The sequence below is a fragment of the Brachyhypopomus gauderio genome, chromosome 17 (assembly GCF_052324685.1).
Source record: "Brachyhypopomus gauderio isolate BG-103 chromosome 17, BGAUD_0.2, whole genome shotgun sequence".
In the NCBI taxonomy this organism is placed as follows: domain Eukaryota; kingdom Metazoa; phylum Chordata; class Actinopteri; order Gymnotiformes; family Hypopomidae; genus Brachyhypopomus; species Brachyhypopomus gauderio.
Genome location: NC_135227.1, coordinates 2,269,818 through 2,284,137, shown reverse-complemented (window position 1 = coordinate 2,284,137; position 14,320 = coordinate 2,269,818). Strand labels below are relative to the sequence as shown.

The 14,320-nt window shown below is 46.9% G+C and overlaps 1 protein-coding gene across 23 annotated transcripts in view; it reads right to left on the bottom strand.

Annotated features, from left to right (window-relative positions):
* Window positions 1-14,320, bottom strand: part of nrxn3a (neurexin 3a) — a 263,670-nt gene that overhangs the window by 153,243 nt on the left and 96,107 nt on the right. For 14 of the 23 annotated variants that reach the window (XR_013121942.1, XR_013121943.1, XR_013121944.1 and 11 more), the window contains 2 exons: window positions 14,128-14,154; window positions 12,286-12,405 (listed from right to left, as the gene is read on the bottom strand). Coding sequence is in view for 20 of the 23 variants with exons in the window: in XM_076978954.1 (XP_076835069.1) it covers window positions 12,286-12,405; window positions 14,128-14,154 (147 nt within the window). In the remaining 3 variants the exon portion in view is untranslated. The remainder of the gene's footprint in view (window positions 1-12,285; window positions 12,406-14,127; window positions 14,155-14,320) is intronic. The other 9 variants (XM_076978958.1, XM_076978960.1, XM_076978972.1 and 6 more) reach the window with 1 other exon arrangement.

The window sequence follows — 14,320 nt, the reverse complement described above, 5'->3', positions numbered from 1 at the left end:
CGGAAACTGATAGCTAAAACTCACTCCCCTATAATACAACACATTTCAAGCTGTGCATGAAAATCTGCACAGCAAACATGAAAATGTTGGTGTTGGGCTGGGTGTCTGTGTGGGGCTGGGTGTCGGTGTGACATTGGGTGTGGGGCTGGGTGTGTGTGTGGGGCTGGGTGTGGGTGCGGGGCTGGGTGTCTGTGTGGGGCTGGGTGTCTGTGTGGGGCTGGGTGTCTGTGTGGGGCTGGGTGTCTGTGTGGGGCTGGGTGTCTGTGTGGGTCAGAATCAGAATGCGAGTCACAATCAGGCTTCATTACAGCGTAATGCTTCACAGGTTCAGCCCCTCTCGGTCTGCTCATCCTCACCAGCAGAGAAATGGATGCACTGCAAAAGTCATCCATCAGAGTGTCCGGGTGTGCGCGGGACGACGGCGCTGAAATGACTCCGCCGAATTTTCACTTTAGCTCGTGGCTGGCTCGGCAAGATATTAGCAAACATGACAGCCATCTAAAAAACAATAAATAACTTACAAGGTTAACAGAATTGAGTGTTCTTTTTCCTTTCCCGTTAAATTATTCATTGGGCGTAATCCTGAAGAGTAACCAGGGCTTTCATCCTAAGCTGCTCCTTCCTCAAAAAAGAACCTGAAAGACCCCCCCACCCAAAACAGGCCCTCGTAGGGGGATATAAATTGATCCCAAGTGGAGCTGAGGGCTAGGCGGTGGAACTATACACTGCTGCACAGTTAACACATCTTTATGCATTTGCTGAAAACTCTGGAAATTTGAATATTCTAAATGCACTGTTCTTCAGAAGAGTCTCTGTCAAACTGCTATTTTTGTTCATTCACAAAAAGACCTTTAATAATGTATGATGCTTGCCTGTAGACTGTAGGGCACAGAACCCCCCCCCCCCCCCCCCCTTTTAAATTCAATACTTAATGATTGAATTATATAATTAGAAATTCAGAGGCATACCAGAGATCAAATTCCATAAGAAGCTCCATTAAGCTGATGTGAAGTAGCCCTGGTCTAAAGGGCTGGCAAATCTCACCTTTGACGATAATCAGCCAGTTGCTCGTGTTTGACTTTTTGTTAGGGTGGTGCAGGGTACGTTTAGCTTCCTTGTTCTTAAGGGGGGGGGTGTGTGGAGGGGAAGGGGTATGGGGGGGGTTTGAACACCTTTGTAATTAGTCACACCAGCTGGCCCTTCACTGGCAGTGCTCGGTGGAGCTCAGCTAATTATTGTGGACTCATTATCCAGTTTTGGCTCTGAAGTGGGCAGCCATTAGCCAGCTTGCTGTAAATCAGCCGTGCTTGGTTGCTCTGGTGTCGAGCCCGCCGCGGCCCGCCTCCGACACGGCCGCTGCTGAGGAGGACTGCACCTTGGAGACCTCCAGGAGACACAATGTTATCATAAAAGAAAAGTGAAGCCATTCTTGGCAGGGTCCTCGACAGAAGTGAGAGGACAGTGCTAATGAATTTAGCCCATGGAAACGATGACTGGAGCTTCTGGTGAAGGCCTACATCCTGTGAGTGAAGCCACTGTAGCCACTGCAGAAGCTCGATCCATCTCATCACCACTCGGGAAAGATTTCCAATAATTCGGAAGAGTTGGGATGCAGGAAAGCATTAAAGGCTGACATGTAGAATCAATGAGACATAAGTATAAAAGTTTAGTGGAAAATGCAAGTATAACACCTGATCTTTATCATCATTATAAGCATTAGAAGACCAGGCTACGACTTTCACAGGTGCTGAGAGAGAAAGCCCAGACATAGGCATACAGACTGGGCATGTTCAGTTAAGGGATCCAAGAAGCGATAACTAGCACGAGGTTACAGACAATTAGCGCACGGGGGAGGCCAATTTTGGAGGCTACCAAGAATGGGCATGCAAATGAACACAGGTGCAGCTCGTTAGCGTCAACACGCCTAGCGCAGCGCGAGCCCTTGTTTCGCTCCCTCAGTTTTCACGCCAATGCTGACAAAGGAGAGTAAAAAATCAACCTGTTGCAGATAATTAACGTCGACTTGGTGCAGTTGGACCGCCAGCTCAAGTCGAGGAATCCCGCGAACCCAACAAAACTGCCGAGCACCGCGACGCCGTCCCGAAACACCAACAAGCTATTTCGCGCACGTTCGGCATCAGTGCGGCGAAAGCGGACGAGCGGTCCGAGGAAGGGTCCGAGCGATGTGTGATGGGTCATGTGTGCTCAAGCTTAACTACACCTTTGGAGCAAATCGCCCGCAGAAGAAGAGAAACTGCCTGGAGACGAGTGAGCAATCAGCCGTCATAAACAGCCGGCCTGCCGCTGCCCGTGGCAACACCCCCTCCTACTAAATCCAGGTTATTGGAGCCTTTATTCGCAGCCATGAAAGCATCGACAATGCAGCGGACAAACAGCGCTTGCCCACTGGTAATATACGCTGTGGGGATGTAGCCGTCAGGAGAGGGATGTCAGGAACAGTATTAGCGAGGTTAATTGGCTTTAGCCAGGCTCAGGAGAGGTGGCGGGTTCAATAAGGGTCAGTATTAAGGCAGTCCATCAAGCTGAATGCGTAGCAAGATGAGGCTTTATCAATACAACAAAGGAACTAAATAGGCTTTTTAGATCTGATGATGTTGCTTTGACAAAAGCCCAGATAAGCCAGAGATTCCTAAAAAATAGTGTGAGAATTGCATCGAAAACCCACCACATTCTGGAAGAGCTTTGTCAAATGGAAAGCTATTATTGACAAGAATTTGACTGCCGTAATACATGGGGCAGTAGAATACAACCGATGGAAGCTATAACTATTACACAACTCAATATGGGGGGGGGGGGGGGGGGGGGGGGGGGGGGGGTGTAGTTCATTTCCTGTAAACACATTTTTGTTTTAGTGGTGACAGATTATGCTACAGGACACTGGTTCATCCCAGCCCCTCTGCATTATTACCGGAACCACATTCTCCACCTTCTCATAATGCAAATGAGATTATTTAAGTTGAGAGTGCAGGGGAGGGAAGGGGCACATGAATTTCTGGCCCCTCCAGCCGGGGCGGGCCCTTGTGGGCGGGCCCTTGTGGGCGGGCCCTTGTGGGCGCGGCCGCTGCAGTAGTAAAGTCCCTGAAGCCAATCTGTCTTAATTATCTCAGTGTGCTACTTCAACACCAGCTCTTCATGCGCATTAGGGCCATGTGGAGGAGAATGACTGCAGTGTGCAGTGCACAGTGACAAAAACAGAGGAGGATTATCTCTCTCTCTCTCTCTCTCTCTCTCTCTCTCTCGCTCTCGCTCTCTCTCTCTCTCTCTCGCTCTCTCTCTCTCTCTCTCGCTCTCTCTCTCGCTCTCTCTCTTTGCCTGTCTCTCTCTCTCTCTCACCTGTCCCTCTATGTTTGCCTCTCCCTCTCTCTATTTCTCTATCTTTCTATTTGTCTCTCTCCTTCTCTCTAGTTCTCTTTCTCTCTCTAGATTTTCTGTCTGTCTGATCTTCCCCTTCCTGGTCAGTTAATGCTCTCCAGAAGTACCGCCTGTCTTTCCAGGGAAGAACTTCCTCCCTCACCATGGCAGACAGGTAAAGGTCAAAAGGTAAAAAAAAATGGCAGTGTAATATCAGGACTTGGATAGCTTTGTTTCATATGTCAAATATGTGTGTGTGTGTGTGTGTGTGTGTGTGTGTGTGTGTGTGTACAAAAGCAAGGTAATTATCAATACACAATTGTCAATGAAATATCAGGACACTTTCATATGTCTAATATCAAACGTGCCACATGTGTGTGCGTGTGTCTATGTGTGTGTGTGTGTGTGGCGTGGTGTGTATGTGTGTACAATACTAAAGTACTTATTAATAATGAGTACTGCAGAAGGTGAGCCTACACGCAGGGCCAGTGTGGCCCTCTTCTCCGCTGGCTCCTAATCACACTCTTCGCACTAATTGTACTCACGTCCACGAGCTGAGTCCAGGAGTTCGAGAGGGAGGAGGGGAGAGTCTTAAACTGACACGCAGCCTTGATCAAAGTCAGCCGAGAGTAAACGCAGCAATCAAAGGCCGATCGTTAGGAAGCGGGAGAAGACGCAGTGGCTCGTACCACCTTCTCGCCGTCTGGCAACGCGGCCCAGCTCGGCTTCTCGGCATTCAGCAGCGGCAAAACATTCATCCATGCCTTACACGGACTGTTTTCGGCTCAGTTTTCTGCATCTTTTCAACTTTTGAGGAGAAGGGAAGTTTCTCTTAAAATCCATGAGCTCGGAACGATCGGTTAAATGAATGGTAACTTTCAAGAGTTAGGTCGCAGTCGAAGGTAAGAGATGTCAGGAATAATGAAGCCAGCACTGATAGATGAGACCCACCAGCTGAGACCAAGGCTGAATGCTGTAACAAAATGAATGCTTAGTCAGTTTTGTGTTCGAAGCTCACGGCCCTCTGGCCCTGACATCGCACGACTTCGCCCTTCCCAACACGCTCACGCACCTCGCTGAACCCGCACGCACCGCCAGCCACACGGCCCTGCTGTGCACGGGGGTGTGTGCGTTTGGCACACGTATTTAGGCGAGGCGACTTTTCCGTCGCACTCTGGAGGATTCGAACCTCTAAGAAGTCTACAAAGTTGGAGAAGCACTGTTGCATGAAGAGGCGTCCATGCAGAAAGGAGAGACTGTCACAGCAGGCCTCACCACAAGCATGTCCTGAGGTAAACAACATTCGCCGGTGTACATGAAAAAGCCCAGAGACATGTGAGTCGCATGTACGCATGTATTACATGAGCAGCTTTCCTATTGTTCGATAAAACGGGAACCTAATGCTCATAGGAATTAACTGTGAAGAAACACCTCCTGAATCCTAATCTGTTTAGATGCCTTGCTCTGCTCAACTTTGCCACGGCGAAAAACCTGCAGTATATTCTACAGCATAAAAAAATGCTTGTGCGTGAGCACGCGTTATAAAGTCTAGCCTGCGATATCAGCAGCCATTTTTCACCGTAGAAGAACAAAATAGCAAGTAATTCAATTTTAGGACAAAAAAGGTGGGTGTGCGACACACTCCACTGACTTGACAGAAGTGGAAAGACAACAAGATGATTAGAAATGATAGAAAATGTGTGGCATTTCAGGCGGGGCCGGGTATATTGATTGGCCCTGTTTATGTGCCAGGGCGGACCATAATTTGTTTTTCCTGGAAACGTGTAGTGATGGATGCCTCCGCTTCAGCGATTAGGCCTTAAAGCAAAGAACGTTTCACTACCTCAAGGTCACCTAGCACCATCAGAAAAAGGACGTTTGTATGCTGTGTTTTCATCTCGAAGCCAATTGAATGAAGTCACTCACAGGAAATTATGTTTGATGATAGTGTCAAATGTGTCTGTCAGTTGACAGGAAACCAAAGTGTCCTCTCAAAGATGATCGAATAAAGGAGTCCGATAGCAGTATTGATTTCCTACAGAGCCCACACACACTAACTGGATTGTAGATAGAGAGATAACACAAAAGTAACATTAGAAATCACATGGCCAAACTGTCCCTGTTTGGTACAATTATTTTGACGATCTGCAATTATCTGTGAAACTTTTGGAATTCCTTCGATAATCTGCTCTACTGCCCTAGGTGGGCGCACGTGTAGAGACTGAGGTTCTAGTGCCCTGGGTGGGCACACGTGACTGAAGCTCTACTGCCCTGGATGGGTGCAGTGTAGAGACTAAAACTTTACTGTCCTGGGTGGGCACACGTGACTGAAGCTCTACTGCCCTGGATGGGCACACGTGACTGAAGGTCTACTGCCCTGGATGGGCACACGTGACTGAAGGTCTACTGCCCTGGGTGGGCACACGTGACTGAAGCTCTACTGCCCTGGGTGGGTACACGTGACTAAAGGTCTACTGCCCTGGATGGGCACACGTGACAAACTCTACTGCCCTAGGTGGGCACACGTGACTGAAACTCTACTGCCCTGGGTGGGCACACGTGACTGAAACTCTACTGCCCTGGATGGGCACACATGACTGAAGGTCTACTGCCCTGGGTGGGTACACGTGACTGAAGGTCTACTGCCCTGGATGGGCACACGTGACAAACTCTACTGCCCTAGGTGGGCACACGTAACTGAAGCTGTACTGCCCTGGATGGGCACACGTGACAAACTCTACTGCCCTAGGTGGGCACACGTGACTGAAGCTGTACTGCCCTGGGTGGGCACACATGACTGAAACTCTACTGCCCTGGGTGGGTACACGTGACTGAAGGTCTACTGTCCTGGGTGGGCACACGTGACTGAAACTCTACTGCACTGCACATGTGCTGCATGCTGGCAAAGGCTTGAGCCCACATGAAGTTTTTACATAAAGATTTTGCATGTCTAGGATTGTGGAGACTACAGTTGTGGAAAATCTGAAGAGGTGAGTCAGGTGTACTGAATCAGGTACACCAGAGGACCATGCAGACACCCCCCCCCCCCCCCCCCCCCCCCCCCCCCCCATGCGTAAATGACTCATTCCTGCTCCAACACCGTCACCTGGTAGTACTGGGTAGAATTCAGCATCTCTATAACTGCAGCATAGCGGTGTCCCGTAACACTACCAGCCCTTGTGTGGGTGTTCAGGACGTGGCAGGAGCCGGTACAGCACCTTGCTTGCGGGACCTACTTGAGTCATCGGCTGCAGCAGCCACGCCGAACGAGGCCTGCTTTCAGGACACGTCCTGCTCCTTAGAGCTGGCCTTGGGGCCCAGGACAGAATCAGGACTTTCACGTGTGTTAGCGCTCATCATACATGTATTACTGCGTATTACACACTCACACACCTATCCACAAACACACTAAGTGACTGTATATAGGTACACACACACACACACACACACACACACACACACACACACACACACACACACACACACACACACACACACACACACACACACACAACTATCCACAAATACAGTGAGTGATTGTATATACCACAGCTGAGAAAAGAGGCCCACTTGATCGACTGGAAGAAATGAAAGACATTAAATCTGGACAGATCGATCTGGCCGTTCATTTTTAGACAGCCCCCCCAAACTCGGCCCAGGCCGCGTGCTCTCCGCAGGCTCAGCTAAATAATAAAAAGCTTCCTGTTCAGCTGGCAGGCCTGCGCGCCGTGCTCCGCCGTGCGCATCACACTACCCATGAACACCAGCCGCTGCCATATTTCCTGAGCCCTCTCCAACGCGTCTCCATTGTGCCGAGCCGATCCTCCGCGGGGCTGTCAGACGAGGTCATTCCCCTCTGTCCCGCTGCTCTTTATCTTGTGTCAGGGACCGTCGGAAGTGCGGGACACCTGCATGATGAATATGGGCTCACGCGAGTAATTCACCTGCATGATGAATATGAGCTCACGCGAGTTATTCAGGCGTTCGTGCAGCGCGGCTCCGGCCCACAGTGCCCGCCGGCCAATTAGCTTCAGCGTCCTCGCACGTGGAAAAAAAATGCTTTAAACTGGACCGGCGAGCAGCTCCGAGCCAGAACAGTACCCAGTGTAAAAGAACCGGGTACACATACGCCTGAGGGGAACTATGTTATTCATGAAACACAACCTATATATATATATATTATCAAACAAGTCAAAATTCCAATTTATTTGTATAGTGTGTTTCACAACAGCTGTTGTCACAAAGCAGATTTTTGTGAGCCGACGGTGAGCGCGTCGAAGTCTACCTCAACCCCCCCCCAAATCAGCCTGCATCTTCAGCTTAAGAAAGAGAGCTACTCAACACCATTATCCAGGAAAAAATTCATTATGGAGAGGAGGGCGTAAATGCATCATTGTAGCGTAGGTACATTAAGGCCGTTAGTAATTAAATTGCTGAACATTTTCCTCTACAGACAAATGCCAGCGCTGGGCCTTGTATTCATCTGTAATGTGTCTCTGGCCTGGCAGATACATATTGTCTGGGTAACAGTACATTAGACTCCGGCTAGCTGCGAGTGCGTCTGCTTCTGTTGTTGTCTTAATTGATGGCCCGGTTGGGAGACAGGTTCTCCTGTTTCTAATGGAAGGAAGAGGACGGGGCTTTGATGAAGTTGGGCCGAGAGGAGGGGCAGGAGGAGCATCTTCCTCCGCTCACCCCGGCACCGCTCCGGCTACCACGGGGGGGGGACGCTCCTTAATTACAGAGATCCTGTTTGTGTCAGACACGCATGAAGGGAAACAAATCCATCCCTCCATCCCTCCATCCCTCCAGTTCTGCATCTATCTTTTATTTATATATTTATTCAAAATGGAGAGTGTAGATGGGGTGAAAAACACCCTGGAGCGCCACTGGGCTCAGGAGGAAGAAACGTTTCGTATTAACCCCGGTAATTAATGTTGTGGGAGAATTAAGGGGAAAAAAAAAAGTAAAAATGAAAGAGTGTGTAAGTGCAGCAATTTGCAAAACTATAGGAACCAGGGGTCCGCGATAACTTTGCATTACAGACAGAAGCGTATTTTCCACGGCTCAAATTTCACTGCTCCTTTTTTTTTTATTTCTGTTTTTATGTTCCACTACGACCGTATATAGAGAAGAGGAAATGGAGCTGAGAGGGCACAGCGTGCGGCCACCAGAAATGACAGCCATCTTGGCTCCAGCTGGAGGAGGCCATCATGGCACTCAGCACCATCCACATCAAAAGTCATTGCTGGATGTAGTTTCGTGAAATCTCACGTTCTTGACTGAGTAATAAAGATAAAAGCGCGCGAATGCTTTCTTGATACTGAGGGGCTTACGAACAGGCCTTCTGCGTTAGTGAAAATAGAATCTTAGTCAGAATTCACGGATATGCTGCCCACAACTGTAGAGACTGCGAGCAAATTCCTCTAAGCAAAATTAATTTGGAGCAAGTTTAACAGGCAGTGAAGCTGCTAACAAGTCATTTATTAGTACAGCTCAATCAACATGATTGCTTAGTGCGCTACTGTTAATAAGGAACAGGCCCGAGACACATGAGGGGATGGGGGTTGACTTTGAGATTGTTTGGCTAGCTATTATCACAAACAACACGGGCATAATATTCATAAGCAATAATTCATACTGGAGCTCCACTTTACACTTTATCATTTACAGATGACTAAAGATGTAAATGAAAAGCAGCATATCTGTCTGGCCACACCATGGAAAAGCATAGAACAAAGGCAGCGCTAAACACAAACATCACTAAACACCTACAATTAGTTCATTTGCATATATTTACATACATTTGCATAAACAATAGTCATGGGTTTTTTTTTACACTAACTAGAGGCAAAAACTATTTGTAGTTATTTTATAATAACTTGCCACAGTTTCCACAGCTGAATGAGTAAGGTTAAAAATCTTGTTTAAACCTTTCTGTCTTATTAATGGAAACAGAACCATGATTAAGCAAACCAAAGAGTCCAATGATTGTTGTTAAGCAACATAAGTAGCTTCTACTCTTAAAAAGCTAAAAAAAATTAAGCTGTTTTTTCCAGTTACACTTCATGTAACATGTACATCATCTAAATGTTGCAAGGCCCACACTCTCGCAGAGGGAGACGGGTCAGAACTCCTAGGTAGACATTGTTATTCAGTCGATATCTTTCACAGAATATTAGCATGACAGCACAGGCACACTTGAGTTTCTGATCTCATTTTCAGCCTATTCGTTACAGTCTTCAGAACAGAAATGTCATAAAATCAATTGTGACCCAGAGTATAACTAATTACTAAATAATGACATTTTGACTGAACGGGAGCAGAATGTTCTGGCATGAACAACTGGATCTGACCTTTCAAAGGGTAAATGTTGGTAAAGGCAAATTAAATTACAGATTTGTCATTAAATCTCAAGATCAGCTTTAAGAACAATAAAAATTATTATTCTGCCAATCTCTATGATCACAAGCACAAATATCAAGGTTTATGGGACACTTGAAACTTTATGCAGCCCATAAATAATCGCATTATTCCCCCTCCTCTAAAACACTCTGCGGTTGTCACAGGGTAGTTTTTCGTTATTTGACTTTGATAGGGTAGGGCAGAGTGTCACAGGGACGGTCCGGGCTATTTACCCAGCAACACAGCAACAGGTATCGTCTTTGGTACCGATATATTTTTGACGAGCTGTGAATTCACTTTTAAGACGCTTGGAGGGCTCTCGGCCTCCGTGTTAATCAGAGTGGAGTGCAGGGAGCCACACACAGATGTGCCCAGGCACCTTCACCACTCCACGGAGTCGCGTTTTCAGAAGTTGCTCCACCGAGAAAAATAAAATGCGTCATCCCACACGTCACCGGGTTGCCTCTGCCGTACAGGAAGAAGGAAGTGACCTAATAAAGCAGAAACTCATAAGATTGGTCACCAGGTGTGGTACGGTCAATATATTTTCGATTTAGTATTAGATATGTGCTGAATTAACTTGACTTTTCATTTGATAACTGGTTCATATGACACAAAAAACTAATGCACAGAAAATTGCAGATAAACTAGTAGATTTGTCTACTTGTCTTTACATGACTATTCTGCATAGATTACAGAAACTATGTTTTCCAACAGTTATTCACTGACGTAATACAGCATTGAAAATGCAAATGAAGCTGTATTAAGACATGTTTTGCTGGTTCAACACTCTAGAGTCTGTGCAGCTGTCACAGACAGTAGCTAGTGACTCACTGCCCCCTAGTGTTCATGTCAAATTGTACAAACAAATCATTCCTTCTGACTGAAGCCATTTTGTAATTACACATACACACAATCGTATGTTTTTATTACTGTTTTATGTACATCTCTGACATTTACACTGATGCATTTTCATCTTTATACGTATTCCACTAAAATCTGCTTCGGATCTGCACATCTGGGCCGCGCCCCCACTCTGATCATAATTCCATGTGTTTTCATATGTAGAGGATACACAGCCAGCTACAATTATACTAACACACACACACACACACACACACACACACACACACACACACACACACACACACACATGCACTTTCTCTCTCTCACACACACCCACAGATCACTCAACCAATGTCTATTCCATTAAGCGTGTCCGCTAATATGCCTTTGATGCCATGCCGAGTCTTGTAAAAATACAGCCTGTCAAAACAGCACGCATCACGTCACCTTCCAGGTGTCTGTCTTAATGAAAGCGCTTCAAGGTTTTGCTCACTGCCACGGGTCCTTGTTATTGGGAAAAGTCATAGAGAGTGATAGTTCCCATATCATTATCACTGCAGGTCACATCTTGCCTGTTCATGAAGCACATTCGATCAAGGAGCTCTAACTCTAAGGTTGCGTTTTCTATGTGTAGGAAGGTCCTCAGTGTTGAATGACCTTCTAAAGCACAGTTCTCTTCTTTTCCAAAGGCCTGGTGTGGTTACAAGTCTTCGTAGGCTCCATTAAGGAGCACACATTCCCCCACTTGTTTAGTCAGCAGGTCCCAAAGTTCCTTGATTGGGTGAATTATCAAAACAAAGACCTACAGCCACGCCTACAGGCTGTTTGCTGACAGGATTGACTACCCATGGCCTGGAGGGTTGGATTTGTAAATGATGTGTACATGCAAGTCCAGCAGGACACAAGTGAAAAACTGGAAGTTATTTTCTGAAAGAAAATCCATGTTCTTTGGTTTAGAAAAGATATGGATTATTTAACTGTGTCAATATTGTCAAGTGCATACCAGAAAACTCAACAGGGTACTGAACCAGACAAGGGCCGCTTTAAAAGACAAACGAGTGCCCTTATGAGCAACACAGCTGACGTGTTTCAGATCATCTCTCCTCTCACGAGACCAGATAGCAATTCAGTAACGGTGTAATTAATGCAGCCTTTCAGTTCGCATGTTAATATCGCGACAACAATGAATGGCTCCATTCCCAAGAACTGACAGCACAGTCATCCACACCGGAGCATATTCGATATATCCACGGTCATATCCAAAGTGACATTATGAAATGATGACTGATTGAAAATAACACCTTTTGCATTAAAGAAATCACTTACCTTCAGCTGTCTTTCAGGGCTCCTCAAAACACATGTGTGTGTGTGTGTGTGTGTGTGTGTATGTGCGTGTGTGTGTGTGTGTGTGTGTGTGTGTGTGTGTGTGTGTTTGTGTGCGTGCGTGCGTGTGAGTGTGCGTATGAGTGTGCATGTGTGTGTGTGTGTGTGTGTAATCATTTAGCATGCTGCTTTGAACGCAGATGAAATCTAAAACACCATTAACCTGTGTCATCGGTGTGTGAGCAACACAGAGAGAGAGAAAGAGGGAAAGAGAGATGCAAAGAGAGAGAGAGAGAGAGAGCATTACAAAGAAGAGAGGGCTGGCGGTGGGCGACTTACGGTCGTTGCACTGGGTGCCCGTGTAGGAGGTCATGGAGCAGTCGCAGGTGTAGTTCTCCCACTGCTGGATGCAGATGCCCATGTTGGCACAGGAGTCCTCCTGGCACGTGGTGCTGGGACCTGTGGTGGCAGAGCACAGTGTTGTGACAGCGGGAAGCCAGAAGGGGGCGGCGGCGAGCCGTTAGGTGCCATGCAGGCGTTCACTTCAGCTGGCATGCAGTCAGGTTAGTAGTGGTACCAGATCACCCCGGAAGGTACAGGAAACAAAGTGGCACAGCATTCTCTCCGGGGGGGGGGGGGGGGGGGGGGGGTTTGGGGGGAGGGGGAGAGGGGGAGGGCGGGGTTTAGTAGGACACGGCATCGCATCACAGCATGTGCGCAGACAGAACCCAGCGCCTCGGACCGTCTCCGCCGGGTGGCGCGTGTCCACCGGGGCTGAACCCGCCGTGACTCACCACGCAGACGTGAGAAAACACAACATAACAAGATGTGCAGGTCTAGTCCGGCGTGTCTGAATGTTATCGGAGTCTAAATGAAGGGTCGTGTCGACACAGCAGCTGTGCGTATGGCATTCAGCACGTTCCAAACACATCGTGTGTTTTGACACTGTTGTTTTTTTTTTCACTGAGAGGGAATGCAGGGGAAACATGGCAACCCCAATTAAGGGATGCCGCACATTCCCTCCGAAAACTGGCAACCACAAGTAAATCGTGTTTAAGTGCAATTTTCATAAGCAAGACAGTTATGTTAAAAGGGTTAAACACACACAAACAAGTAGAAAACAAACAACCAAGTGCATTTATTGTGTAATGTTTAGTGCTCTAAAAGATGTTTTATGTACATGTATGTTATATTGAAACATAAAATGATTCACCCCTACATTTATTTACACCTGAAGTAATAAACTTGATGATAGAGTTGCTATAGTGTGCAGTGTACTACAGTCATACTATAATATAGGTATGTTAAGAGATTTTGGTTCACATTATAATCTACGGCAGGTCCATAAGGGATCGGCCATCAGTGAACGTCTGGGAGACGTGCTGATATCTCCAGCTCACTTCAACATTTGGACTGCACTAAACTTTCAAAACTACAGTCTTGAGGTCAAATATCTCATTATCCGAACCAGTTCAGACGACGCGCGTCCGTGACAAGCTTTTGTTTCGGACGTTCTTTTGTTTATTCACTCTCCCTTTGTTTTTCTTTCCCCAAAAACATTTTGTACAATCTCATCGTGCAAAGTCCAGTCACTGCGACATTCATTTTAACCGTCAATACCACATCAGTCTTAGCTAGATGTGGAATGGTCTTTGGATTTAGATTAAAGTCTAAATGTGCTGGCATTTCAAACTGAATCAACACAACTGTCCAATTAGTCTGCTAATCTCATTCCCAATCAGGGAGCCTCTCTTAGCCGTTGAAACCAGCTGAGGAGAAACCCATGGTGAGACATCTAATGGATTCTTCCCTACGCCAGCCGGGACGGTCTAGAACAGACACTGCCAGTTGAGCGTAATTACCATAAAAACGAGAACAAGACCCAGTACAGCCAAAGACGTTCTGGAGACATAATTATACAGGAAGTTTAATGTATTATTTATGCTAGCTCTTAGTTGTCGTGATTATCTGCACGCCTCTTTCCTGCCCCGGCCCCTGGGAAGACAAGAAGGCCAAAGAACCTATGAAAGAAGTGAACCATTTTATACCAAGACATTGTTAAAGTGAGGCGAGTGGGACCTGCGTTATGTCTGGGTGTTAGGAAGAAACAAAACCGACACGAGACATCACACAGAGCCACTCTCACGAAGGCCGAGTTGAGAATGGAGTTGAACCTTCTACCTTGTAGGTCTGCTTTGGTGAAACCAACTTTGTTAGCAATAAAGGAACAGAAAAGTGAAACGGATCAAACAGGTTAGTAGGTGGTCAATGACTTCTGTTAATAAAGCCAGCGCTTTACTAACAGACATGCTCTACCATTCTTAGGAAGGGTCTGCACACAAGCTCTACTCTACCATGAGTTAGGCAAATAATA